The sequence below is a fragment of the Mustela putorius genome, unplaced genomic scaffold (genome assembly GCF_011764305.1).
Source record: "Mustela putorius furo isolate JIRA1106 unplaced genomic scaffold, ASM1176430v1.1 tig00001033_pilon_pilon_pilon, whole genome shotgun sequence".
In the NCBI taxonomy this organism is placed as follows: Eukaryota; Metazoa; Chordata; class Mammalia; order Carnivora; family Mustelidae; genus Mustela; species Mustela putorius.
This window is the reverse complement of record NW_025421540.1, coordinates 2,338,835-2,365,302: the sequence shown is the minus strand read 5'-3', so window position 1 is coordinate 2,365,302 and position 26,468 is coordinate 2,338,835. Positions and strand designations below refer to the sequence as shown.

At 51.9% G+C, this 26,468-nt stretch overlaps 1 protein-coding gene and 1 pseudogene across 2 annotated transcripts in view; one reads left to right on the top strand and one right to left on the bottom strand.

Moving 5' to 3' along the window:
* GALNT2 (polypeptide N-acetylgalactosaminyltransferase 2) overlaps window positions 1-26,468 on the bottom strand; it is a 179,453-nt gene that overhangs the window by 16,924 nt on the left and 136,061 nt on the right. For both annotated transcript variants that reach the window (XM_045087095.1, XM_045087094.1), the window contains exons 4-11: window positions 17,869-17,967; window positions 17,536-17,603; window positions 17,230-17,295; window positions 13,998-14,119; window positions 11,435-11,522; window positions 7,675-7,762; window positions 6,379-6,482; window positions 2,007-2,133 (exon numbers count right to left, since the gene is read on the bottom strand). In XM_045087095.1, coding sequence (XP_044943030.1) covers window positions 2,007-2,133; window positions 6,379-6,482; window positions 7,675-7,762; window positions 11,435-11,522; window positions 13,998-14,119; window positions 17,230-17,295; window positions 17,536-17,603; window positions 17,869-17,967 — 762 coding nt within the window. The remainder of the gene's footprint in view (window positions 1-2,006; window positions 2,134-6,378; window positions 6,483-7,674; window positions 7,763-11,434; window positions 11,523-13,997; window positions 14,120-17,229; window positions 17,296-17,535; window positions 17,604-17,868; window positions 17,968-26,468) is intronic.
* On the top strand, window positions 9,385-9,512 carry LOC123393870 (annotated as a pseudogene).

Here is a 26,468-nt window from a genome sequence, read left to right as displayed (position 1 = left end):
AATACTTAAATCAAAATGCCACAGGTTGGAGGACATCAGAGAGAACTTGGAACTGGAGGGGGACTTCAGAAATAATATGATTCTACCTCCTTATCTTTTAGCAGAGTCCTTGGAGGCAGAGGGCTGTGGAGCCTCATGGAAGGCCCGCAGATCTCTGCTGCCCCAAATACAGAAAGGCTGGGTCTGTCTTCTCTCCAGGCCTCTAGTGTATGGACAGGCTCCTGGGCCACAAAACACAGTGAGGACATTTCCTATCTAAGGAAGAGTGCTTTTTAAAAAAGAAGAGTATAAAGCAATATTCTCTCTGTGTTAACACATTCTTTTCTAAAAGCCTGCCATGTGCTAGTAGCAACCAATGTGATTTGGGTATTTGATGTGTCTACACAGGAGGTTTTGGGGGAATCTTGCATTGTCCTTGGGAAAAAAAAAACTAATCATAGTTTGATTTTGTAGAGCTCACTGGATAAGAACATACTTTTGTTTCTAATAAGGAACAGTAACAAAGCAGACAACACTTGAGAAAGGTCAGAATTTGAAAGAAGACCATTTGGTCAGAAGTAACTTGATGTTTGACATCATTCAAGTTTCTCAGAACTCAGAATCTCTACGCTGAAACTACCTGCTGTGTGATACGTGTATACTGTGCGATCTGTACTTGGAATCCAAGTGTAAAATACGACACAACAGATAAGCCAGTTGTTCTCCCCAGCTCGCTTCCACCCTCTCTCAAGTGCTCCTAGTTTGTGGAGCAGCAGGTCAGCAAAGTCCTAGGACCGAAGGTCATGGACTCGCTCTTAATTCCTGGCTCTTGGTCTCTGGCCAGGGCCAGGCCACGGTCAGGCCACGGTCAATGCTGCCTGCTGGAAGGTGGCTGGGACCTGGATCCCTCTTTACCCCACCTCTCCTTGGCCTGGGCCACCGCAACAGCTCTTAGAAGAGCAGGGGAGGGGAGGGACACTCACACCAGCATTTCCTCCTGGTGTCACCTTGCTCGTTAGAGCTTAAAACAGAGAACTCAGGTACCTGCTCAAAGGTCAGGCGCCTCCAGCAGCTTCCCCTGGCCTCAGAATAACATCCGGTTTCCCACGACCCACACAGCAGCTTGTCTACTTTGCCCTACTTCTCTCGGCTCTAGTCCTGCTGGGGTCCTCCCGCTCTGAAGTCACGTTGACCTCAGCGCCGAGGGACCTGCTCGTCCTGCAGGGGCTGAACTGGGCGCCACTTCCTCCCCTGGCTGCGGGCCCCCTGCAAACCTGTCCCCGTCCCTCTCATGCTCAGCCACAGGACATCTTGCCTGGTTCACAGCATTTATCAGAGGTTACATCTTATTCAGCTCATACCCCAGGCTGACTACTCCCCCCTCCGGAGGCCAGGCAGGCTGGCTTATATGCTGTTCTATCTTTAGCATGAAGAGAATTCCCTAGAAAAAGCCGTGGGCCCAAGACTAGTAATTCGCCTGTTTTCTTCAGAAAGCTCTTCATTTGGCAGCTTCGTGCTTGCCGAGACATACCTAGAATCTACTGCAAATCTGATCTACATGCTGTGTAGATTTTCTGGCTTGAGTTCAGTACGGCTTAACCTACACGCTGTTCACACTTATTCCTTGGATGGCAATACATACAAAAAAAATAAGCTCGTCTTCTCCACGATCATGTTTCCTCATAAGCTCTTGGGGGTGCACCGCTGTGTGCGTTTTCCCACGTGTACAGATCGGTGCAGTGACCACCCATCAGGACGCGGCCCGGCACCCACAGCCCGGATAGCCCCTCTGCAGTCACGCCCCAGCCCAGCCCCGTCCGCCCTCCGTCACTGCGGCTGTGTCTCTCTGAGACTGTCCTAGGGTGCGACTTCTCAGCATACTGCCCTCAGGAGACAGGCACGTTGCTGTGCGTACCGGTGACCCTGGTCCATGGTGTGTGGTATCCTGGTGGAGGACACCTGTCTCTGTGCAGCCCAAGGCTAAGTGTCTGGGTGGCGGTCACCGATGGCCTGGTCACGACACTTACCGGGCGAAGACCGTGCCGCTGCCACCCGGGAAAGTGTAGGGGTGCTGCTTTCGGAACACGTGTCCCACGCGACTGCAGGGGACGATCTCCAGGCTGCCACCGCACTGCCACACACGGAACGAGATCTCTGAGAGGAGGAATGAGACTGGGTGACTGAAAGAGCCCTGGGCTGCTCTCGCCCCAGGTGGGGCCCTGACGCCCGCCCGCCCGCCACCATCCCATCAAAGGGCGCTCGTGCCCTCAACGGCTGAAGGAGGTGGGAATAAGGGAGCTGATTCCCTCCAGAACACACTCTGGAACTTTCTATGGTGCAGACATCCGACACACCCCAGGCTCCCGGCTCCGTGTCATACTCCAGAAAGTAGGTGCAGCGGATCTGGGAATCAGCTTGGCTCTAGGGAGCATCTCACAAAGTACATGTCTGTCAGGTCATCAAGTCGGGGACCTTAAACGTACAACTTCAAACGGTCAACTCAACAGAGTTGGAGAGACAAAAAAGAGCGAATGAACACTCACACTCGGTTCACCAGGAGGGGGTCTCTACAACGGTGTTGTTTGACAGAAATGTGAAATGATGTAGACAAAAAGGAGAGAAATATACAAATTACCTAAGCTGGGGTAGGCGCAATCGTAGATTTTAGGACAGATCTGAATTATGGAAGTCAATGAGATCAATGTTACCAAATCCCTTGTTTCCACTAAATGATTCTATTCCAAGTTCAAAAGAGAGTGAGCACGTGGAAACGGTTTTTCAGATTCAGATGAGTCACCTGAGAAAAATGTGCATCTTTGGTCTATTCTGATTATAAAGGACCCTGGCCATAAGACCACACATGTCCATATAGCATCACAGTATCGAACAACAAAATGTTTGCACTGAATCCTTCACTCGCTGGTTTGGGACCACGGAGTATGACATTGGCACTTGCTTCATATACACTGTTAGAAAAGCGATCGCTGAAGGTGTATAAACATCAAAAGGCACGAAATGGCCACACGGTAAAGCTTTGATCGTAACTGCAGTGGGCCACCATACACACCATCTTCCTCTAAACTTCCTTTCCATGCACTGAGCGCTACCGTACACCTGGGCTTTCTTTACCTGGGAGAAAAAAATGCTTCCCTTAAGCTTCACAATTTATGCTTATCCATTACTGTGCATTATTAGCAGGCTTCCAGTCACCTGCGGAGTTCATAGGTGCCTCCTGGACTACAGCAGTGACCAAAGACGCTTGAGTTAGTCACAGATCCCTCAAAGCTGGCCACGGAGTTCCCCAGCCAGTCACCAGTGGTTCACCTGCCTGGACACAGAAGCCACCTGCAGGAGTACGTTGATGCCCAGGGCTGGCGATGCTCAGGCCAACACCAACACACTCACCGCCCTGAGCATCTGTCCTCTGACAAAGCTCGGCACGCGCTGGCATCTGGAACAGCCTGGCATCCGCTGACCAGGCACCTGACGTAATCGCCAGCCATCCGAGTGGCCGTAGCCAACGTCGTGGTTGTTATGAACAGGCGCTTCCTCGACATCAAGAACACAGTGAGGAGGCCAGACGGAATCCACAGAACCAGTAGTCATTGCTGCAAGTATGGAGAGGTCAGGGGTCGGGGGACTACAATAGACCCCGAGTGAGGTGCTTGGGAAATCCTCTAGGCCAGGCCTCGTCTGCGGCAGCAGGTGCCCAGACTGCACAGCTGACGTAGAGGAAACACCCCAGTGACTGGAAACAAGTGACCCAGGCCGCCGTTCCGGGCCTTTTGGAACCAATCCCCTCGCAGCCTTGAGAAACACAGGGGCATGGCCACCCCAGCCTCTGCAATGAAGGGCTTCTGACTTTTCTTTCTTCGTGTCCAATAACACTTTGAATAAGAAGTTCTCTGTATTTCAGGACATAAAATTAAACGTATGTTTGTCTAACCGGAACATTCAAAATTGGGGTGCGGGGAGGAAAGTCCTGTGGCTGCTGTAGGGGGAAGCCCTGAAAGGAGTGGGGTCCACTCAGGGATCTGGGCGGGGGATTTTGAAGACCACGCACGATGACTACGTTCAGCTCTGATTTCACTTGAACTTGGGGTCGCTACAATGTAGGGAATGGCTCCTCAAGAGAACTTGGTAGATTCTGAATTAGGCATCTTGGCCTTTGCTAACGACCAGCTCTGGGATCTTAGGCAAGACCCTGGTCCTTCATGAAAGGAAGTATATGGGGTTGTCAGAAATCTCTATGCTGTGCACCTGACACTGATGAAACTGTAATACTGTATGTCAGCCATCCTCTAATCAAAAAAAAAAAAAAAAAAAAAAAAGAAAGAAAGAAAGAAAAAAAGAAAAAAAGAACCAAGAAAGCATCAGATGAGCAGGTGTACCAGAAGCCGAAAACAGCCTCTATCCCAAAGCTGCGGGGACACGCACAGAGGACAAACATGCCCAAGGAGCCTGAGCCCTGCATCTCCCAGGGGCTCAGGATCCGATTCTTTGTCTTTTTAACTGCTTACAGAGGCTGTCTGACCAGCTGGAAAAGCGGAAGCTGCAGTGCTTCCTTTTGGTGGGGCAGAGGGTGTGCTTGGAGAAGGTTTTGGATGTCACTCCCGCACCCCTGCACTCCATCTCTCCTGACTCACGCCCGCGCAGGTCACACAGGCTGGACACTGCCAGTGTGTACCCGGCACTCAGAGAACGGAGTCGGAGCGGTTTCAGAAAGAAAGACTCAGACGGGGACTCCTGTTGCCGAAACCCATGCACCTGCTGACCTCTGAAGATAGTGGGGAGCAGAGCAGCTTTATTGAGCCAGGCAAGGGGAGGGAAGGTACCAGACGGGGCCCAGGAAGGGGTGCTTCAGCCCCTCCTGCCCTGCCCCACCCCACCCCACCCTGACCCCAGTCCCCTCAAGTCCTTCTGGGGAGCCTCTCTTATAGAACAGCTGCATGAATAGAAAACCAAACCACTACCACCACCAAACAAACCAGGTCATTTAAGATGATTAAGATTATGATGTCCCCTTTGATGCTACAATCAACACTAATCACCCTGTGACACAAAGCTGGCTGTCACTTCATGTGCCGAATCCATGCTTTCGGCTAACAGCACACATTTTGGAAAACCACACAGCGGCTTCAGGAGATGGTCACCCAAGTGACGTGCTGTCCTACTGGGAGGTCCTGGCTACTACTACTGGGGTCCTGGCTGGCTGGGCCCCCACGGGGCATGGGGAGATGTGTGCGGAGCAAGGGTGACTCAAAATTCTCCTCAGAAGGTTAATAATTCTTCTGAAGCCTTTCATGCTCAAACGACTTTAATACAAGTCCTCCCTGCCTGTCAACGTGTCGTTAAATAAAAGGAGTTGGACGCACGGTCCTTTGTCCCAGGGTACTTACTGAGCCTAGAGAAGGTTTCAATATCAAACAACGGCAGACAAATTTTCCACAGTGGAGATGTTATCACCAACTTTAACATCATAAAACAGAGAAAAATAAGAGGCTAGTCTAGATTTTTCTTTTAAACAAACAAACAAAAAATCCAAGTTTCTGATAGAGGTAGAAGTACTAAAAATGACAGTGACATCATGTTTCCCTGCTTGTCCTTGCCCACTCTCTCCCAGAGCACGCCCACCCAGGGCCGGGGTGATTGATTCAACAGTGGCTGGCGAGACTCTGCTCAGAACCCCGGCAGAAAACTCTAAACCAACAATAGAACAAAATAAGAAGAGTCTTTTTATCTTACCGCGATAAATATGATGCGGCTAGTAATGTAGACCGAAGTCTACAAAATTTCATCGTCCCTAAACATCCCTAAGGCTGATTGGCATGGGTTATTAAAAATGAAAACAAAAAAAATCAACCAATTTAGAATCACTCACAAAACAGTCAAGAAGGGCTTAAATGCCACAGCCTCTCGGCGCCACGGGACTCCCAGTGTCACTGTGCCGTCTACCCTACGAGGCCGGCCCGGGCTGGCTTCCCACCTCACGTGGCTTGAACATGGAGCCCACGGCTGGTAATGCTTCCCCATGTTTGGAAGCTTGCGTCCGAACGCTTGGATCCAGAAGATGTTATCAAGTCTGCCTTTCCCTTCAAGGACAGTGCCTGTCTTCTAGCATCCTGTGCTCTAGTTGAGGGTGACGGATTTAATGCCCAACCCCAGACACCATGGTGGAAGGGATGCTATTTATACTTGTTTGGGGGTTGACACCGAGCAGGGAACAGTGAAGGCCTTTACAGTTCTGTGGTTCCTTTCCCAACTGGCTTCCCGAACACCGCCAGCTCTGGCCTAACAGCCTCTTCAAAGCTTCCACTTCTCATTTTGATGCCCTTGTTGGGCAGGAAAAAGCCCTGGTTTCCTCAGAATGGGAAAGTGCAGACCCAGGCTCTCACGTACCCAGGTTCTCTCCTCCCCACACGTCCATCATCATGTCATACTTCCCGAGCTCCTCGAAGTAGAGCTTGTCCATCACGAAGAGCCCGCCGGCAATCATAGGGGTTCTGGAAAGGCAGAGAAGGTAGAAGGGAAGAGGGGGACAGGCCAGAGGTCAAGGTTAGAGCTCCTGCATTTTAATGCCAAGGTCAGTTCTATGAGCTAACTTTAAAAACCACGGCGCAGCCATGGCGCCCTGTTCAGAGCTCAGGATGCCCTCACTCTGCTTTTCCACTGCTGACTTTTAATGCCTCCCCCCTGCCCTATTCGGACACTCCCACAGTGCAAGGGGCTGGACAGTGTCCCCTCCGGGAGAGTGACTGTTGGAGCTTGGGGCACTCCCTGACAAGCGGCCGTAAGCAGGTACTTGGCTTTTCTGTGCCTCAGTTTCCTTAGAGGATTACCAAAAACAATGCACATAAGCTCTTAGCACACTTGGGAAATGCTTGACGTCAGCCATCCTCCTCCTCATCCTGGAGCCCGTTCCTCCTGTCAGCTGGGACCCACCACCTTTGTGTCTCCTCAGCCTGGGAGGGAGTCAACTGAGCCCCCACTTCCATCCCCCTAGATGCCCTGAGAACTCAGTGTCGAGTGCTGGCAGTCTAGAGCACACTGTGTTGTTGGTGCCGGTGACCAGTGTGGGTGGCCACTGCCAGAAGTCAGTGCTGGAGTCGGTGTTGGAAGTCAGTGGCAGAAGTCTGTGGCACTGCTGCCACTTAACTGTGAGCCTAGCCTGAAGAGACACCCCACATTCATGCCCAGCCACAGAGGATTGACTCCTAACTCCCAGCCTGAATTCCTCAGCAGGACATGGCCTGAGGACCTGAAAGCCGGGTGTTAATGGCTCCAAGCGCTCTCCTCGATGGGCCAGCAGGCAAGCAGAGGTAGCCCAGGAAGGCAGTGGACCAGTTAGGGCAGCAGGGGGGAATCACGCTCTCCCGGCCCTGCCCTTTTCCCTGGTCCCCGAGTTCAACTTGAAGAGCCCGTCCTGCTGGAAACCGTTCTACCGTACAAACATGAGAGAATGCCCAGAACTCGTAGATCTGCCTCATATAGTTCATCTATGGGCTCCGTCTGAGGAAAACTCATGGTACTTTAGTCTATAACCCGGGGGCAGAAACTCTTCCTGGAGCCAGAACAGGGGAAACGGTGTCCGCCGGTGGGCAGGAAGATGAAGAGCCAAACCACGTCTCTAGGAAACCCGGGGCCAGAGCCAGGGCCTACCTGGGAGGGGCACCCCAAGGGATGCCTGGCACTTACTTTATGGGGGCGACAGGGTTCCCCTGCCGGGATCTCCTCTGCTCTGGGGTCATGTAATCCCATTTGAAGACCAAGTTCCAGTCAAAACCTGCCGGAAAAGAAACAAAACGTTAGGGTGCTGGCGAGAACGGAGTGCGCTCCTGGCAGCTCTGTCCCTTACGGCTCAGACGTATTTGATACTTGGACTGGACTCACTGAAAACCACATGTAGCAAAACAATGAAGTAAAAGCACCACCGCTAAAGTAGCAGCAGAAGGGGGGGGTCCAGCGGTGGTGGGGGGGCGCACACCGACTCCTTCCTGAAAAAGCTCACCCCCAACGGAAAATGTGGGTCAGCCTTTCCTACAGTAAAATGCCTGAGAATCTCTCTGACAGGGAACAGAGAGCTGCTGAGGAGGGAGCAAACTCAAGTCTGCCACCACGCCTCCTACCCTATCCCCGGTGAAAGTACCCGGGGGAGGGACGAAAGCACAGGTTCCCTGGGCAGCCAATTCGGACCCCTCAGGACCCTTGACTGCCACTATACCATAGGGGGCGAGGTGGCAGAGGGGACCCTTTTAGGTGAAAACGAGCCAAAGGAAGTGGCAAAGTGGGAAGCAGGCTGTGATTTCTAAGATGGCAGCTGTCCTCATTCACCCTTTGAATCCACAGGCACCTCGGGGCAGCAGATCCTAGGCCGAGTACCTGGACGTGGTTCTGACATCCATGGGCCCCTGGCCCAAGCTGTCGGGTACGCCCTTATGCAGAAGGCACCCCGCATCGAGCCAGTCCACCCCACTTGATGCTCTCAGGACGCACGAGGAGACCATTCTTGGTAACAGATGGCTCACTGCATTTCCAAAGGTCTGACGGCCAAACCTAACTACTCCAGGGCCGTTGGACCTTGAGCTCTGTGCTGCCAGGCTTTCCGCTGGTAGGCAGGACTTGAGCAGTGCCTAAGTCTGGACTTCAGTTTGCTCCGAGGTCGATGTTCCTCTGCCCTGCCAGCCCCCGCGTCTGCAGCCCAAACAGGGCAGGCTGGGAGGCGTGGGCTGGAAGGTCTCCGGGACCCACACAGGATCCTTTATGGCCCAACCAAGTGCATGGGACTAAAAAGGTCTCCTGGCTGTCACTGCCAAGTGCAGCAGGCTAGCAAAGAGGCAGTTAGCCGTTGGGGGCCCAGGTGGCAGGGACAGCAGCACAGAGGGGAAACTGAGGCAGGCCCCACACAGGCTTTTCCTGAAGAGCTCGGCTCTCCCTGAGGCAGAAGGCCTGCTTCAACCAGGGAAACAACAAGCGTCCTGCCTGTGTATGAACAGACAATGCAAAGGCCTCAGTGGGCCTGCTGACATAATGTTATCTGCATTTTTTGAATGATCACTGTTATTTTATTAATTTGGTCCAAAGAGACAAACTTTATTAGGTTTTGAGGATCTGCTAAAAACATCATCCTTGATTCTTCTTCCTAAAGAGATTTGAGAAAATGCTCCTGGAGTAAATCTGTACCTCCTCTTCTTCTGACCCAGCAGGAGGACTGCACTGTCCCCCTCCTCCCCCTCCCCGCCACCACCCCAGGGCATCTATGTCCCTGCACCGGCTCTCAAATAAGCAGCTGCTAAGGGAAAAGAGAGCCGTCAAATCTCAGCTCTTTAAATCCTCAGGGAAGAAAACATTCTGAACACTGCTTTCTTGATAACTAGGGATCAGTCCTCTTTAAAACCCCAAAGCTTCAGCTTTGCGCAGTGGCAGTATCATAGCCAATGAGGTTTATCCGAGGCGTGATTATTGCTAATTAAAGCCCCAAAGCTTCTCACCATTTGCAAGAATCTTTTCTGAATGTTATGGGTCCTGATGTAAGGAGTGTCCCCCAACCACGACCGCCCTGTTCTGCTGCCTCGGGATGGGGGAGCTGCTCACGCACGTCGCTGACCTCACGCTGGCCACTCTCATCCCTCCACTACCCTCTGTGGCTGGCGCTCCTATCCCCCCACTGCTCGGATGGGCATGCTGAGGCCCGGAAGTGACCTGGCCAGCCCTCAGTGACATGGCAGGTCAGGGTCTCCCTGAGTGTCTCAGCACTCTGTTTCCTGAGGTCATGCCCAGTTTTATAGTCTTATGGTCTTCTATTTTTGATGCTAGACTAAGTGTCTGTGTGTCTGTGTGACTACCGTCCGTCCGTCCTTCTCTAATCAGCTCAAAGTGTTAGTGGTGGGGAAAGCAGCCCCTTGCTTCACATAAAGAAACCGGGGTGCTGGACGGCTAGGAAAGAAACCACGGATCTCAGGTATAAGGAATCAATAGTGAACAGATTACACCAACAGAAGGCAAAGGCTTTGATCTCTCTTTCAGCTGCCCTGAGCCATCTTTGCCGCCCTCTTGGCTCTTAGCCGCGTTCTGAGAGGCGTGGCTGCCCACCAGTGGGGTTTCAGAGCACAGAGCCTTCACCGCTGGGCCCCGCCAGCCCCCCAGCCCCAGGGACACAAGGACAACTCGTAAGAGCCAGACACCACGGGACCAGTTCCTTCGAGGGGGCCAATGTGGTCCCCGCACCCCTCTCAGCACCACGAAGTGCGGCGTGAGCTCAGGGCTTCTCCAGGCTGGTCCCTTCGTGGGTCCGTCCCACCAAAGCTACTTTGATATTTACACTAAGACCTCGCATGCCTTGTTCACGCCCTGCCTTCAAAAGCGCATGATGGGGTTTTCCAGAAGCTACAGAACGCGTGGTGTCGGTTCTCTGGTGGACAAGAGGACATGGCACTTGCAGCGTCTTGTGTTTTAACAATTCCTTGGCTTTACTCCCTAATACAGCAAGTGCTGACACATACTGCCCACGTGAGCAGACATTCTTTGGGGCCTCTGATGGTTTTTGAGAAGGCGGAGCGTGTGAGACAAGTGACTCAAGGGGCCTGGGTTGAGGGGCGTAAAGGAGCACATCTGGAGGCTGTGGGGACCGACAGGAAGCTGGTGTGGCCCCTTGAAGCAGGATGTGGGGGGTCGGCAAGGTGGGGAGGAGGCGTCCACAGCCAGCCAGGTGCAGGGGTGACGAGTGGGTAGGGGTGGTCGCCGGGAGCCGGTGGTGACCTGGCTTTGCCACTAGGGAGATGCAGGCTGTCAGGGGCGCTGGGGTCAGAGAGGAGGCGAAGGCGAGCCTAGCCCTTCCCCTCTGCAAACCCCGAGCTCTGTGACGCTCAGCACAGACCGCCTGTCAGCTCGGGTGACGCCTCGGCCCAGCCTCTGACTTGGGAAAACTTCATCTTCTCTGATTAAAAATGACACCCAGGGGCGCCTGGGTGGCTCAGTGGGTTAAAGCCACTGCCTTCGGCTCAGGTCATGATCCTGGGTCCTGGGATTGAGCCCCACATCGGGCTGTCTGCTCCGCAGGGAGCCTGCTTCCTCTCCTCTCTCTTTCTGCCTGCATCTCTGCCTACTTGTGATCTCTGTCTGTCAAATAAATAAATAAAATCTTTAAAATAAATAAATAAATAAATAAATAAAAATGACACCCGAACTGTGTACTAAGCCCCACATGTCGTCACAGCCACAGAAGGTCAAAGAGATAAGAGGAGAACAGGAAGTGTAGGAAGTTCTTTAAGGGAAAGAAGGCCATTTTCCTCTCTTTGTGAAAGTCTACTTGTCGGGCATGGAGACCATCTGTGCTTGCGGCAAGTGCGTTGGAGGTGAGCACGCGGCATCACTGTACTTGTGACACTGAGCGGGAGCAGTCACCAGCCATCGTGTGGACAGCCAGGGCAAGGCAGGCTGGACCGGGAGTGGCACCTACCGCCTTTCAAGTCAGCGGACGCCCCCACGTACTGGAAGTTGTCCATATTAATGACATCAATGATAGGGGACACTACCCGTGTCCTGTCCTGAAAAACAAATCAACAACAGAGGGGGGGGTCAGTATCACAAACTAAACAAAGCATCCCGCCCCGCCAGGGGCAGGCATCGGCGTCCGGCAGCGTCAGGGACACCTGCCACCCCTCCCACCATCTGCCACTCCAGGCAGGTGGGGGCGCTGGGGCTCCCCATTCCCCGAAACCCACCCTCTGCCGTCACAGACGGGGTCTGTTCTGGGCCAAGTGATGTCAACAGGGAGCAGGCAGAGAGAATCGCTCCCTGCTAGCAGACAGCTGTGGCCATGGGACACCTCCGGTGTTTGCTGCCTAGGCTGATGGCCAGGACTGCCCCCGTGTGTCCCCCGCATTCTCTTCTGCTTCCCCAGGCACCCAAACTTCCAGGCACAGGGCTACTCTCCTTCCGACAGAATCTAAGCTCAGCTGTCCTTAAGCATCCTATTCTGTGAGCTGCAGTCAGTGCTGAGAAAGGACTCTCGGCGGAGGGAGCCACGCAACGATGCTGGGAACCCGTCTGTGTGTGTGTGGTGGGGAGCACATGGATATGGCTATGGCTGAAGGTAACCCAAGGAAACTCAAAAATCCCAGATTCAAAGCACATCTCACCTGTGAGTCCACCTGACAAAACATATACCCCCTTAGATGGAGGCATTTCTTTCTGCCACAGTCATTACTCTGGTGGTCTGGGAACATACGGTCTTTCAACTTTCCTGCCCTGTTTAAGATCAGATGCTTGGGGCGCCTGGGTGGCTCAGTGGGTTAAGCCTCTGCCTTCGGCTCAGGTCATGATCCCAGGATCCTGGGATCAACCCCCGCGCTGGGCTCTCTGCTCAGCAGGGAGCCTGCTTCCCTCCACCCAGCCTGCCTCTCTGCCTACTTGTGATTTCTGTTAAACTTGTGATCTCTGTTTGTGAAATAAATAAATAAAATCTTAAAAAAATATAAGATAATCAGATGCTTGACGCTGGTGAGAGGCCCTGCCCCACGTGGCTTGTTAACAAAAAAGAGTAAATGCTTTCCTCGAGCCGCTTATAGAACCCGTGTTCACCATAAGAAAGACTGTGAGAAACAACGAGTAACAGAATCCGCAGAGCTAGCAACAGAACACGTCTGGGGAAGATGGACGAAGAATCTCAAGTTTCACTAGCCCCAGGTGCAAGTTTACGGGGTAGAAACCCCCGTGCAGGCCCTAGGCATGGACAGTCCAATCTTTCTCGCTCGGGTCCGCCTGGGCCTAGGGATGGGAGTCGAAGAACACACTGTGCTCGGCTTTTACGTCCATTTCTTTTGTTTTGACTTCTGATAGGACGGGACTTAGTGAGCTTTATAATTTTCCACTTCTTCCATCCTTACTTGGGGAGAGGGTACTGGAAAGGCTTGTGATGGTCCCCGCCGTGGAGGTATGGGGTCTCCGCACATGCTAGCATCTTGGCTGTGGCTTCTGTGTCCTCTGCCACCCGGGGAACAGCCTTGTGCTGTGAAGACCGACCTGGGAGAGGTTGGGTGGGGGGCTACAGGAGGGTGGGGTTTCCAGGGGGTTCCTCCTTCAGCTGGGTGGGTGTGACGTGCCAGAGGGCTCAGTGTGGGATGGGCTAGGACCGGCTTTGCCTTCTTGGCTCTGCCACCTGTAAGAATTTTGGATGTGTAATTCAAGTTCCCTGGATCCCCAGTCCCTCTTGTGTCAAATGGGGGTAAGAGCCAGATCCCAGGTAATAGGTAACGTGTCTAACGTGTGGTTAGTAAAGAGGTCTGAATACCGTACTGTTACTATGAGTGCACAGAGCCACACTACCATCACATCGTAATTACTAGTAGCTGGTGGTTAGTTAGTATCTCATGACTTACTATCCGTCGGCTACATCCTTGTCATGCTTGACTTGCAAAAGGTATGACTTGTGCATTTCCTATTTCTCTAGTACTTTCATTAAGTTTGTTTCATCACTTTCCTAAGAAACACTTTCTCAGTCGGGAGGAAAGAAAGGCAGCAGAAGAAGTAAAAGGCAAGAGACATGGCAACAGGCCAAAAGGAATACCACTGGTGATGTTTCTAGAGACAGAGGTTCACAGAGCAAGCCTGGGTCACCCTGACAGCCTCAATGGGGTGGTCGTGGGCCCCCGTCCCACTGCAAGCCCACAGGCTGGGTTTCTCAGCAAGCAGCAGGCAGGAGACACATACCCTGGCCCTCAGGGCTCAGGCAGCCAACGCCCGGCTTGCACCTGCTGGAGGCCCGGCGCTGGTCTGCGTTCCGAGGGTTGGCTACAAAGCGGCAGGCAGGGGAGGAAGGTCCTCAGAAGGGAAAGAAAAGGCATCAAACGAGTCAGGCTCTCACCAGCCTCTGCTGATCCTTGTCCCCCGCCTGCCAGGTGCTTTCCTCCCCAGCCACAGATTCCCACGGTTAGTAAAACGCTCTCTGAACAGATGCCCAAGCGCGGACTTTCCCCTTCTCTGGCATCAAGGCAAACCGCAGCGCAAGCCCCACGCCTCACCTCGGCCACCCTCTCCAGGAGGGGCTCCAGCCAGTGCTCGTTGCACTCGCAGTGGCTGTCCAGGAACGTCAGCACCTTGGCCTGGGCTGCGTCGGCCCCCCGGACCCGTGAGCGCATCAGGCCTGTGGAAGGGATTTCAAAAGAGCGTCAGGGTATCTGAGAAAAAGGCCGCGGTGTCCTCCAGCCCCCGGCGTGGACACCCCGTGCGGCTCTGCAGGCCCCTGCGAACCGGGGCGGGAGGATCCATGCTGGGACAGAACTGCCAGCACTTCCTCCTCCGAAGTGAACTGGGCGCCCGGGAGCACGACCCTCTCAGAACGCCTGCCCTCTGAGACAGGCCTTTACGCAATGAGCTGTCCTCCATTGAGCCACTTGGGTGTGGGACATTTACAACTATTTTCCCCTGACACAGCCACAGGGTTTTATAATTCACTGGGCCATGGAAGGTGTTACTCAGACACTTCCAGGGGCTGAAGGGGCCGATGTCGGGGGCGGTAACGCAGTGAGAGCAGAGCTGCAAGTATCTTTGTCTTCCTATGACCTCGCGCAGCCCAACAGCACCTGGGACGAACCCCTGGTGACTGGCTTTTAAACAAAATTGGTTCCATATCAGTCAAATTAATACCACTTATATACTTGTGACTGTGCCTAATGCAGTTTTTTTCCGATCATGCGAAGTCTTAGCACAAGTGCTGTCTGCGTCACAGGGTAGAGCGGTCGTCATCAGTGGCTTTTGCCGTGGATGCCGGGCTCCAGATGGCCCCTGCCTTGCCTGTGGTTCCACGTGGATAACACGGTGTCAGTTATCCATGGTCAACTGTAGTCTAGAAGCAGATGACCCTTCTTTTGATGTCTCCTCAGAAGGCCAAGTGTCAAGCTGTAGCCTGATGCTATGTCACTATGTCTCTGTCACACACGTCACTTTGCCTCATCACATGGGCATTTTATCATCCCGTCAGCACGAGAAGGGTGAGTGCTGTAGGATCAGTTATTTTGAGAGGGACCACATTCACCTAACTTTTCTGTAGTATACTGCTGTGACTGTTCTATTTTACCATTATTGTCGTTCGTCTCTTACGGTGCCTAAGAAACAGTCTAAAGAGGGTCCGTATGACCCGTGATTTCTGGTATCCCCTGGGGGAGGGCCAGTGTTTTCAGTTGCTTCGTACACTGTAGTCAAAATGGGTTTTTCATGGTTCTTACAGAGCTGCGTGCCACGGGAGGGAAAAGAGATGAGGCTTCTCGTACTGCAAAGGGCCAGGGAGCAGGCAGAAGCAGTCAGACTGGATGGGGCTCAACCCTTAGAAGGAGAGAATCATGTGAAGTGGAGGGCCCGTGCTGGTGGCGTTTCCCGCAAGGTCACTCCATGACCCACCGCAACACCACCTTTTTGGGTTGTGGTGTCAGAGGACAGAGTCGGGGGTCTCCAGAGTGGCTGGAAACGGAAGGAGATCCCGGAAAGGAGGGCAGCCCCCGGGCTGGCAGAGCACCTCCCCACAAATCCTCGGCTGACCGCCGGATCCTCAGGCACAGGGGAGACCCCAAGCAGTGGGTGAAAGGGAACCATCGAAGGGTTCAGCTGGTGACTACCCCAGGGACGCAGACTTTGGCACAGGAGTCCTGCGCGCCAAGGTCATCTCTGAAGTTCCTCAGCTGATTCTAATAAACAGCAAGATGAAGAATCACTACAACCCTCGGCACTGACTAAAGCTAAGCCATTCCTTCGCTGCCATAGTATTTTATATGACTGATTTTCTCTCTCATCCAGCAGCAGTACCGTAGGGACCCGTCTGTACGTTCAAATATATGGGATACACACGCACGTACACACCAGCAGCCAAGCACACGTAGACATTAGTGTGTGTGCGTGTTCTCGCTCACCCGTTGCACACTCATTTGTTTCGAACAGTGTCCCACCCTCTGCTTCCCCCGGTGGCCCCTCCTGGCCCTGTTCCGAAACAGTGTCAATGCGGGCTCTCACCCAAATGAAGATGCTGAGTTAAAGCATGGAGAAGGACCCATTTCTGAGGCTAATGGCACTCCCTGACGAGGCCAGCCAGTGATCAGTCAGGGATAAAATGCCGACATGAAAAATAATTTCTCTCTTTTCCACCTCTTCTTCTTTTCTTCCCCCCTGTGCTAGCAAACACTTCGGGCTTAAATTCAAAAAGTTATGACGCGGTTTGTGTGGAAGCAAACATAAGGCAAGACTTTCAGTCTGATCTCAAGGTTTGGGCTTATTCTAAGCTTGGGAGACGGATGGGGAGTCCAGCAAATGGAGCTGGCTTCGGAGCAAGCTGGTCCCCTTGTTTACATATCCTGAACATCTGGACTGATGACCTTTGTTGGTTAAAATACGGTGCTGATGGCATGGTCCTAACAGGCTCAGTCACTTTAACACGGATGAAATTCGGGCTAAGACGAACTGACTGTTGGACTGTCCAGGGGACCAGAAGAAATAGCGCATATTGATCAGGGATCGCAAGCACCACCGCTGCAGAAATCAACAGAGTCCTTCTCAAATAATGAAAATGGCCTGTTTTAAAGCATCTGTGTCCGGATTACGGTGGAGTCTAGAATCCAGCCGCCGTGCCCTCCGACAGCACGGATGCACGGGATGGTCATTACCCTGCGATTTTAGTCTCCTTTCCAGACACTTCAAAGTAATACCTCCCCTTTGGAGTCTGTCTTGTAACTGCCAATAAAGTCGACTGATGAGGCCAACTCCAGCAGATAAGACTGACAGCAGGTTTTGAAGCTGGTATTTGCAAAATCCAATAAGCATGTAATTGCAGCGCTAGCTTCCTTCTCGGGATGCCGCACCTCCAGTGGGCTGTCAAACTCGAACCCCTTATTTTATCAGATGCCTGGAGCATGGAGTCATTAAACTTCTCATTGCTAAATCTTTGTTTTTCTTCTAAACTCTACTGCTCCAGGGACTGATAAGCCTTCCTCGATGGTAAAAGGAAGAGAGGAGCCAATTTCCCAAATACATAAATAAAAATGTAATTTGAACTCCTGCTCTAGTATACAAACAATTTCAATTAAGCTTTGAACATCCTCCCTAGGCTTTGCCGGGAGAGGCTCCCAAGAGGCGCTGGTTGAGAGAGACAGACAAAAAGACTGGAAAGTTAATTGTTCTTTGAGCTGAAATATTTCTTTAAGTCGTTGCCGGGTTCGGGAAAAGTCAGAATTCAACAGTCTTGGTATGGAATTAAGAAAAGAGTCTTACCTTCTCGCCGATCATTTCTGAGAACTCGTACCTTCTCAATTTTCCCCAAGAGGGCCCCATCTTCAGCTAGGGAAAGAGAGAAGTGGAACATGTGGTACCCCATTTACAAGGGTTTTGCACTCAAGTATCGTGAATCTCGGTCATCTGTGGGCAGAGACTCTCCTGGGGCATCAAAGAGGCACTCCTTCTTTTGCAGGCCCTGATTTCTGGCTGTCTCGGGAAATGCGTCACTAGCAGCCACGCTAAGGGAAGCTGGCGTTCGGAAGTCTGGCCGGGCATGGAGGAGGAAGCCAACCTGGTACTTACAGTCATTGCTGTAGTCATCCACCAAGATGATCTCTTTTATGAGGTGGGGTGGGCTTTTCTTAAGCACACTGAGGAAACAAACATAAAGATTGGAGGTCTTTAACGACTACCATTTGGGGTGGGGAATTCTCACATGCTGGTCCCAGACCCTGGCTGGAGAAGCCACCAGCCACTGCTCATGCTGTAGTCAGGTGACCTGCCTGTCTCCCCCCATCCCCCAACCCCAGACAGCTGGGGCCGTGGGGCCGTGTCCAGCACCCCTCCCGGGGAACACCTCCCATACGGTGCAGCAGGCAGGCAATGGTGGGGAGGGGGGGGCTCTCCAGCCCTCACCTGACCACGGTCCTCAGCAAAGCCGACCTGGCTTCATTGTGGAAGGTGATCACCACGCTGGTGGCCGGCAGGTCCACACGCCACTGCTTCCGCTGACACCTGAGGGAAGAGCAAAGATCATTCCCTGAACAAGAACCTGGTCCGGCCTCGGGAAGGTTCTGGGGAGCACGGCCCGGCCTCGGGAAGGTTCTGGGGAGCACAGGCAGCCCGAATGGCCACGGCAGACATATTCGGATGAGCTGGTGATCCGTAGGAGGGACTGGCCTGTTCTGAGAGGAAGTGACAAGGGACATAAGGAAACAGGAAAACACAACCAGAGTTACATTTTAAAAGATGATTTCGGCAGAAAGTAACATATTGAGAACATCTTTCTAACGCTGAAAAAAAAAAAAAGAAGCGTGTTTTAAAACAGTGAAGTCCCACTTATTCTCACATACAGATACACCTCAGAGATGTGCTTTTCACAATCCACAGTGGGTATTTCTGAGGGCTGGAACCAACTGCGGGTCGATGTTCTTTTCTCGTTTCTTCAGCAGCACACGGGGCTTCTGGGGTTCTTGGCAAAGCTGTGTGTGGAACCTGCCACTGCCCCGCTGACCACTCTCCTCCTACCCCTCTACCAAGGCAGCAGGGACACATGTCTGTCACCCTGCCAGGCTGGGGCAGGGTGAGGGTACGGAGGCTCCTGAGCCTGCCCGCTCTCGCCCTTCATTTAAGGAGCCGAAGGAACCCCAGGACTGCAAAGCGGATCTGGGGGAGCCAGGGAGAAACTACGGGCAGACCAACGCAAGGCATCTATCCAGTCTGTTCTCCACAAACAGACGCAAGACTGTGAGGACACGGAATGGCTCTTTTGAAAAACAGGACTCTGCCAGCCGGAGGCTGAAGACGCTAGAGTATCCCACACCAGAGGCAGAATGACCCAGGAAGGGGGCTCCACCTCAGCAGAGACCTTCCTAGGGGACCCTCTGAGGTGGGCTCCCATTGACCCGGAGAACATGCCGGCGGGGCGGGGATGGTGCCGGACACGGAGCGGTAACTCTGGGGCAGGCTCACCGCCTGTCAGGACCACTGGGCAGCCATCAACTTGGGGTTTCAGTGCATTTGGAGAGTTTCCAAAATGGTGGCACCTGCTTGGAAAAAAGGCTGGGGAGACCGTCAAGCATCTTTGCCCCGAGGGAAACCGTTCTCCGTGTTTTTGTAGTCAGGGTGGGAAGAGTGAGAGATTTTTGCTGTGAGCCTGCAGCAGGGCGGGAGCTGTCTGTGGCACCCACAAGGAGGTCTGGCCATGCTGGCCTCTGGCACCTGCAGGCGGTCCTGCCCTCACACAGGGATGCTTGCTGCCACCAGCACCGAGGGCGCTGGAAGCCTTCCACGGTGCCAAGACACTGAAAACCCTGTTTTACCTGTTAGCCCTTAATGCAGCTTACCACCGTTGTGAGGGATCCGCTTCCAGAATTAAAGGCATCTATCTTGAATGGCAAATCGGTGGGAAGAGCGCAAAGATTTCTTTAAAAAGTCACCTTTGGAGCTCAGCCACGGCTAAAAGCATTTACGCAGTTAGGGACTAAAGTGGCCGCGCGAGTGGCTCATGGACAACGGTCAGCAGTTCCACACAAACGAGGACATCTGAGAGGAAAATGAGACACTCGTTTTCCCTCCTGACTGGGAAAACGACTTCAGAGGAGCACATTCTCAAAAAAAGCAAGAAAAGCCAGGCAATTAAGAAGCAATTAGGTCAGAATCACAAGATGGACCTCTTTTGTTTATTCTGGTTATCTGGATAGCCCGACTGTCATTAATCATGAGAAAACCGCATCATCTACCCGTCACTGCCGTCCGGGGGACAAAAACGCATTCTGGAATTGATATGGTACCTCATTATGGCTCCCGGCAGCCGCGTCTTTAATGACAAGGAGACAGATAGGCTAGTTTTACTGTCACTCCTTTTCTTTCCATTTTCAGAATTAGCCAATTGTTGGATTAAGGGAGGGTGTGCAAGGTTCAGCTGTGAACACATTCCTGACGGCAGTCCTTCCCCCAATGCAATCTGTCATGCATGAGAAGAGTGATGCCCCCCGCGGTGAGGGGCCACGCAGTCCAGTGCGCAGCGCTGAGCGGGGCAGGCCAGGTGCACCCCGGCTTCCTGAGCACGGGCCGCCGGGGCATGGGGGGACTAAACCAGGGAAGCACCTTTGCTTCTCGAGGCGTCGTCCCCTTCATCAATCCAATCATGCCCTACCCTCTCGGCTTCCTCTTCTCCACGGGAAGTCTCGTGCTCGCTGGGAAGTCTCAGGGGGGGCCCTGGGAACGTTTTTTCCAGAACACAAAGGGCTGCTGCTTCCACATCGTTTGATGAAAACTCCCCTGCATATTCATAAGGCTCCAAGTTCCGCTAGGACTTGGCAGCCAGGAGGCATCCCGTTCTTTAAGGCAAAAGGGATAACGAGCAGCGACGGAGAAGTATCTTACACCCCACGGCTGCGAGGGTATGTGCGCACGGACGCGTATGGATTCAGATCCCAACTCCTCACGCAGAGCCAAGAGAAGGGGGAGGGGGGAGCGCAGAATTTCTTTAAAAAGAAATGGAATAAATCTCGCCTTTAAAGACTCCCAGCCGTGCCAAGCTGTCTTCACTACTGCAGAGCGAGTGAAACAAGGCCCCATACAGCAGCTCCTTGGGGGACTCGGCTGCTGGGGATGTTCAGGCTGGAGCTCTCCCGGGGAGTGGGGGGACAGACTGCAGCTCCCTGCAAGCCCATGGTGGGACGGGTTTGCCGCCGACAGGAGGTGGAAGCCGTGGGTACCCAGGGATGCACGACGGGGCCCTGGGTCACATGCTGGGGATGCAAGATCGCCAGAGTGTCCACGGGTCTGGTACTAGAGTGGTCATTCGGGTGACTTCCGAGCGGTAAAATGCAGACTTTAAAGATTTCCATGCCCACGTGCTCCTGAGCCCTTCTAAGAATGAATTTGTCTCCGGGGCAGATTGTTCTGACGTGGGGGTTATATTTGGGGTTGAACACAAAGTAGATCAAAGAACCCCGGGCATTGCTTCGAATGTACCCCCCAATGCACGGGGAAGCTAGGGGCTCTGTTTGGGAATGCAGGAGTTGAATCATGCGTGTTTTCTGCTCTCCTGCCCCCCAGTATGCCACTGCCCCCCACAATCCCGGCTGGTCCGGTATTTCCGCAAAGGGCCTATGGTAGCCTTGGTTACCAACTGTGTCATCTGCAAAGATGGCTCTCATAATCTTGCACGGTTGTTGGAAAAATCAAATAAAAATGTATGAAAAAGAAGGCCACTGTATTTCTAACTCAGGGGTGTAATGCACATGTAGTGGTTGTGTACCATTGGTGCCGGCCATCGGCATGTGGCGGTCAGCATGGAGTCTTCCCTGTGAACTTGTTGTTGAGGCCAGTGTGACAGGCGTGAGACAGACTAACGCACGTGGCGATCTGGGGGAGGACAGCACGGTCACTCAGGGGAAGAAGGGTTCCTAGGGCTGCAGGAAAAGCTCAGCGGATGTAAGAGAAGGGGGCAGAGGAGGAGGCTTCAATATGCGAGAGAGAGTTCCGGGACGTCTATAAGGTACAGAGCCGCACTTAGTGAGGCGGGGATGGTGGCCAAACTCAGGGGGACAGGAAAGAAGAAACGCTGGGCTAACATGCTCCATCTCCCTGATATGTCTGTCCAACTCAGATTTTGTAAGGAAAATACTGAGCAAGTTGGCTGAATAGCAATTAATTTAGTAATTAAATTAGTAATTCAGCATGACTCTATGTTAGCCTAAAGACTGATTTCTAGGATGGAAGAGACACACCTTAAAAGATAAAAAAGCAATGTTTCCAACCATGTCAAGCCATTGTCTGGTCTCCGGGTGCTCAGAGTTGCCCAGCCCCTCTGGGAAGCCCGCGGGGCACTTCCGGCCAGTCCTAAAAGGGGGATGTGTAGACCCCACGACCCTGAACATAACACACAGCCTGTATTCTGATAACAGGCTGGAGTCCTGAGCCGGAGGAAACCTTGGATGTTCGTTTCTGCAGCGGACACTTCTCACCGTGCACCCACAACCCACCCTCCAGCTGTGCCTCTGCTTCCTGTGGACCAGCTCAGGGAGGATCACCACCAGGCTCAGGCAGGGCCATGGGATTTCAGAGTTCTGAGTGCTGTCCTATGTGTTCCTCTTTATAAATTATTAAGTTGCTGTTCTGGGTTGACTCAGTCTGCGAATTCAGTTGGAGTCTGCACCTGAGAGACAAATCTAGCTTTGGTTTGCTGACAATAAAACAAAGGAAAGTGAATAAACAAGCAAAAACTGGAAGTTTCTGGGTTTGCAAAGCTAAGGGTCAAGTCCTGGACCATGATACAGTCACCACGGTGACGAGGCCCCCGCGGCCTCCTGGGAAGAGAGGCAGCCGGCCTGCTTCGGCCCAGACAGCCTCTGCACCATCACCGTCAGTGTACGTATGCGTGTGGACCATTTCAGACACGCAGCCTAGAGAGTGCCACACGCCCAGCCGCGCACCTTTCGCTCACCGTTCTCTGATATTGTACGGGGCGCCGGGGTGGCTCAGTCTGAGCTTCTGACTCCTGATTTCATCTCAGGTCATGATCTCAGGGTCGTGAGATTGAGCCAAGTCAGGCTCTATACTCAGCACGGAGTCTGCTTGAGATCCTCTCCCACTGCCCCCCAACCCACCACAATGAATCAATAAATCTGAAAAAAAAAAAACCAAACAAACCCAAAAAACAAAAAAAAAAACCCCAAACCAAAAAAACCCAAAACCTATTCTACAACATTGGCATGTGACAGGTAGTAGTTCAGTCCCTTTGTGTCCTCCCCACCTCCAACCCCGTTTTCTCCAGGGGTAATCACCCTCCTGAATTTGGTCCTGCCATTATCCCTACGTTATGTTTTCAATTGTCTATGCACGTCCATATTCATAAATAATACACAGTCTTGTTTTGTGTATATTTGAAATTTATACGGGTGACACTGCCCGGTGACTTGTTTTGTGCACCTTTTGGGAACACGCCCGGTTTGATCTGCGTCGCTCCACTGACCGCAAGGTCCCCGCTGGAGCCTCCCACAGCAGGCACGCAGCACGGCCCGGCCCTGCTCGGCGGCTCGCCAGCGTCTCTCCATCAGGGATGTCGCGGCAGCAGACACTGTCTCTTCCCGGGCATGAGAAAGCTTCTCCGCACTGTCTACCCCAGGTGGGACTGCTGTTGTAGATGGCGTCCCTCGTCAACTGGGCACGAGAGAGCCGGACCGCACTCTCACTCGGCTGTTAGTGGCTTAACTCCTTCCCTCAAGGACAAGTTCGTCTTGCTCCACGGTCTTACCGCCCCCACCTCGGTCCGGATGGCGTGCTTTCATCTTGCCAGGCTGATTGGTATGAAATGAGTAGCTCAGGACTCCGATTCCCATTTCTCCAGTCACTAGAGGCCTCCCATCCTTCCGTATGTGTAGAGGCTGGTGGAGGGTTTCTTCCGTTAACTGCCTGCTCATAGTTTTGGTCTAACTTCTCGATTTAGGGTTTCACCTCACTATTACTTGATGACAGCTATTTGTATATTCTGGACATCATCCTCGTCCACCGGATGCCCCGTAACACTCTTTTCCAAGCCTGTGGCAGATCCTTTGGTTTTGTTCGTGACGTCTTCTGTCAAACGTATGTTTTAAGTTGGCTTTTCAAACTGTGGCCCTCGGGAAATGTTCTCGGGGCCCGAGGTCACCGATGTACGCATGTTGATGTTCTTCCAGATGTTTTAACTCTTACAAATACTTTCCACATTTACGTTCTCCGCCTACTCACATGTGCTCCCTTGAACAGCAGGATGAAGGCGTCTCATCTTTCCTACACGGGTGATCTATTGTCTCAGCACTACTTAATAGCTCATTACTTCCTCCTGGAATCGTAATGTCACTGCTTGTCACATGGCATTTTTTATGTGCAGGCTTCTATTTCTGGTTCCACTTCTGTTCTGCTCCTACTCGAGCAGCCCTGTATTCATGCCACGCTGCCTTATCAGGAAGTAAGTCCTCACGTCTGACAAGGGAGGCTGCCCACAACCATGTGTTCGTTCTTCAAGACTTTTATTTGCTCTTTGGGGCCGTGGGCCTTTCCTTTTGAATTTAAAGATCAGCTCTTGAGGTTTCCCGAGAAAAGCACTGTATGACATTGTACTCAATTCCCACGTTAATTTGAAGAGAATTCATGTCTTTGTAATAGCAAGTAGAGTATTTTGGGGACCTCCAAGTATGTTTTTTTGGCTTGCTTTTGTTTTGTTTTGTTTTGTTTTTTTAAGCAATGTCTATAACCCAGTGTAGGGCTCGAACTCAGGATCCGAGATTAGGAGTCAGCCAGGCACCCCCTTCTTCGTTAGTGTTTTGTACTTTTCTAATTTTCTCCAGTAAAGTTTGCATTGCTTTTATTCCTAACTACATTCTAAAGACTGGGGTCTGCCGTCCTGTTTCCTAATTGGACAGTGTTGCTGCTTGTCTCTGTAGATGGATGCTGGGCTCGGCAACCTCACTGGGCTCCCTTCTTTGTTCTGCTGACAGTTTGTAGGTTCTCGTGGATTTTCCATAGATCAGTTCATCCGAATTTTGTCCTTTTCTTTCCATTTCTTACCTGTATCACATTTCCTGTCTTAATAAGGCGCAGGTGATGGCCTGCGGCATGATATGCGATTTCAGAAAACAGGAGTAGAGAACATCCCTGCCTCCATCCCATCTTCAAGGTCCATGTGAGTAATGTTCGTCATTAAGCATAATGTTACTGAGGATGTTTTATCGATACCTTTAATCAGGTTAAGGAAATTCCCTCGTAAGTGCTAAATTTTACTGATTTTTTTTCTCCTTCCATCTATTAAGGTGGTCATATAGATTTTCTTCTTTGTTTTTGTAAAATATTTTATTTATTTGAGAGAGAGAGAGAGAACATAGGCATGTATGCAAGTAGGGGGAGGAGCAGAGGGGGAGAGAGACAGAGAATCCCAAGCAGGCTCCATGCTGAGCGGGGAGTCCAGTGGGCGGCTGGATTGTGACCTGACCTGAAACTGAGAGTCTGACACTCAGCCAATGGACTCACTCAGGCGCCCCTAGCTTTTCTTCTTTAATCCACTGAGAAGGTAAATTGTATTAAAACAGTTTCCAGGGGCATCTGGGTGGCTCAGTGGGTTAAGCCTCTGCCTTTGGCTAGGGTCATGGTCTCAGGGTCCTCAGTCCCTGCAACGGGCTCTCTGCTCAGCAGAGAGCAGCCTGCTTCCCTTCCTCTCTTTCTGCCTCTCTGCCTACTTGTGATCTCTATCAAATAAATAAATAAAATTAAAAAAAAAAAAGAAAAAAAAGTTTCCACTGCTCGTACTTGTAGTCCTAAAATAAACTCTAACTGTGATTTTTATTCTTAAGTAGAGCTATATTAGATTTGTGAGTATTTGGTTGACATCTTTTGAATCTACAACCATATCCATGATTGGTCTCCGAGTTTCTGTTCTTATGCCTTCCTCTTCCAATTGCACAGCAAGGTACTCCCGACCTTGTGAAACAAATGGGGTAGATTTCCCTCTTTTCCTGTTTATTTTTTGTTGTTGTTTTTATTTTTTTCAGATTTTATTTATTTGTCAGAGAGAGAGAGAGTGCACAAGCAGGCGAAGTGGTAGGGAGAGGCAGAGAGAGAAGCAGGCTCCCCGCTGGGTAAAGAGCCGAAAGTGGGACTCGATCCCAGAACACTGGGATCATGACCTGAGCCAAAGGCAGCGGCTTAACCCACTGAGCCACCCAGGTGCCCTCTTTTCCTGTTCTTTAAACCAGCCTGTGTTTTACACAGGGGAGGCAAATTTTTTATTGTCGAAACATTCTTTCGTGGCTTGTATTTATTCCTACTTTTTATTTCTTGAGTGATTCTGGTAATTTTCAATTTCCACGTTCCTAAAAAAAATATCCATTCCACATAATTCTGTCGCATCTATTTGCATAAAAGTGTACTTACAATTTTCTTATGGTCTTTCCGAGCTCTACTGGATCTGGAGTAATGTCTGTGCTTTCTTCCCCTAATACTATTTAATCATGGTTTTTATTTCGGTTAATCAGTATTCTTGGAGATCTCTATTTTTTGAAGATCAAGCTTTATATAATCCTCTCTACTTTGTGTTTTTCTAGCTCATTAGATGTTTCTTTCCCTGCATTATGTCTTTCTTTCTGCTGTTGAGGTTTTTCCCGGTTGTGTTTTCCCTCCTTTTTGAGTCGCAAAGTGGGCCTGGGTTCCCCTATGGAGCAAATGTGCGGCTTCAAATCCAACCAGCTTCTCCAGAGGCAGAAACAGAGGCGGTTCTGTCCTCAACCAAGAGGAGGGCGGGGTGAGATGGGGAGAAGTGGCCTGAGGTGTCACGACTTGCTTTTTAACTCCAGGAAAGAGGGACGTGGCACGTCTCCATCCTCTGTCAAAGCACACACCACGGGCCCGGGGAGACTGAACCGCGGAGGGAGGAGCCCCAGGGCTGCGCGGACCGCCGTATCCTGCACACCAAGCCCCTGACGGTGTGTCAGCCTCCACGCACACCTGCTAGCTGGGTGAGACCAACCGGGAGA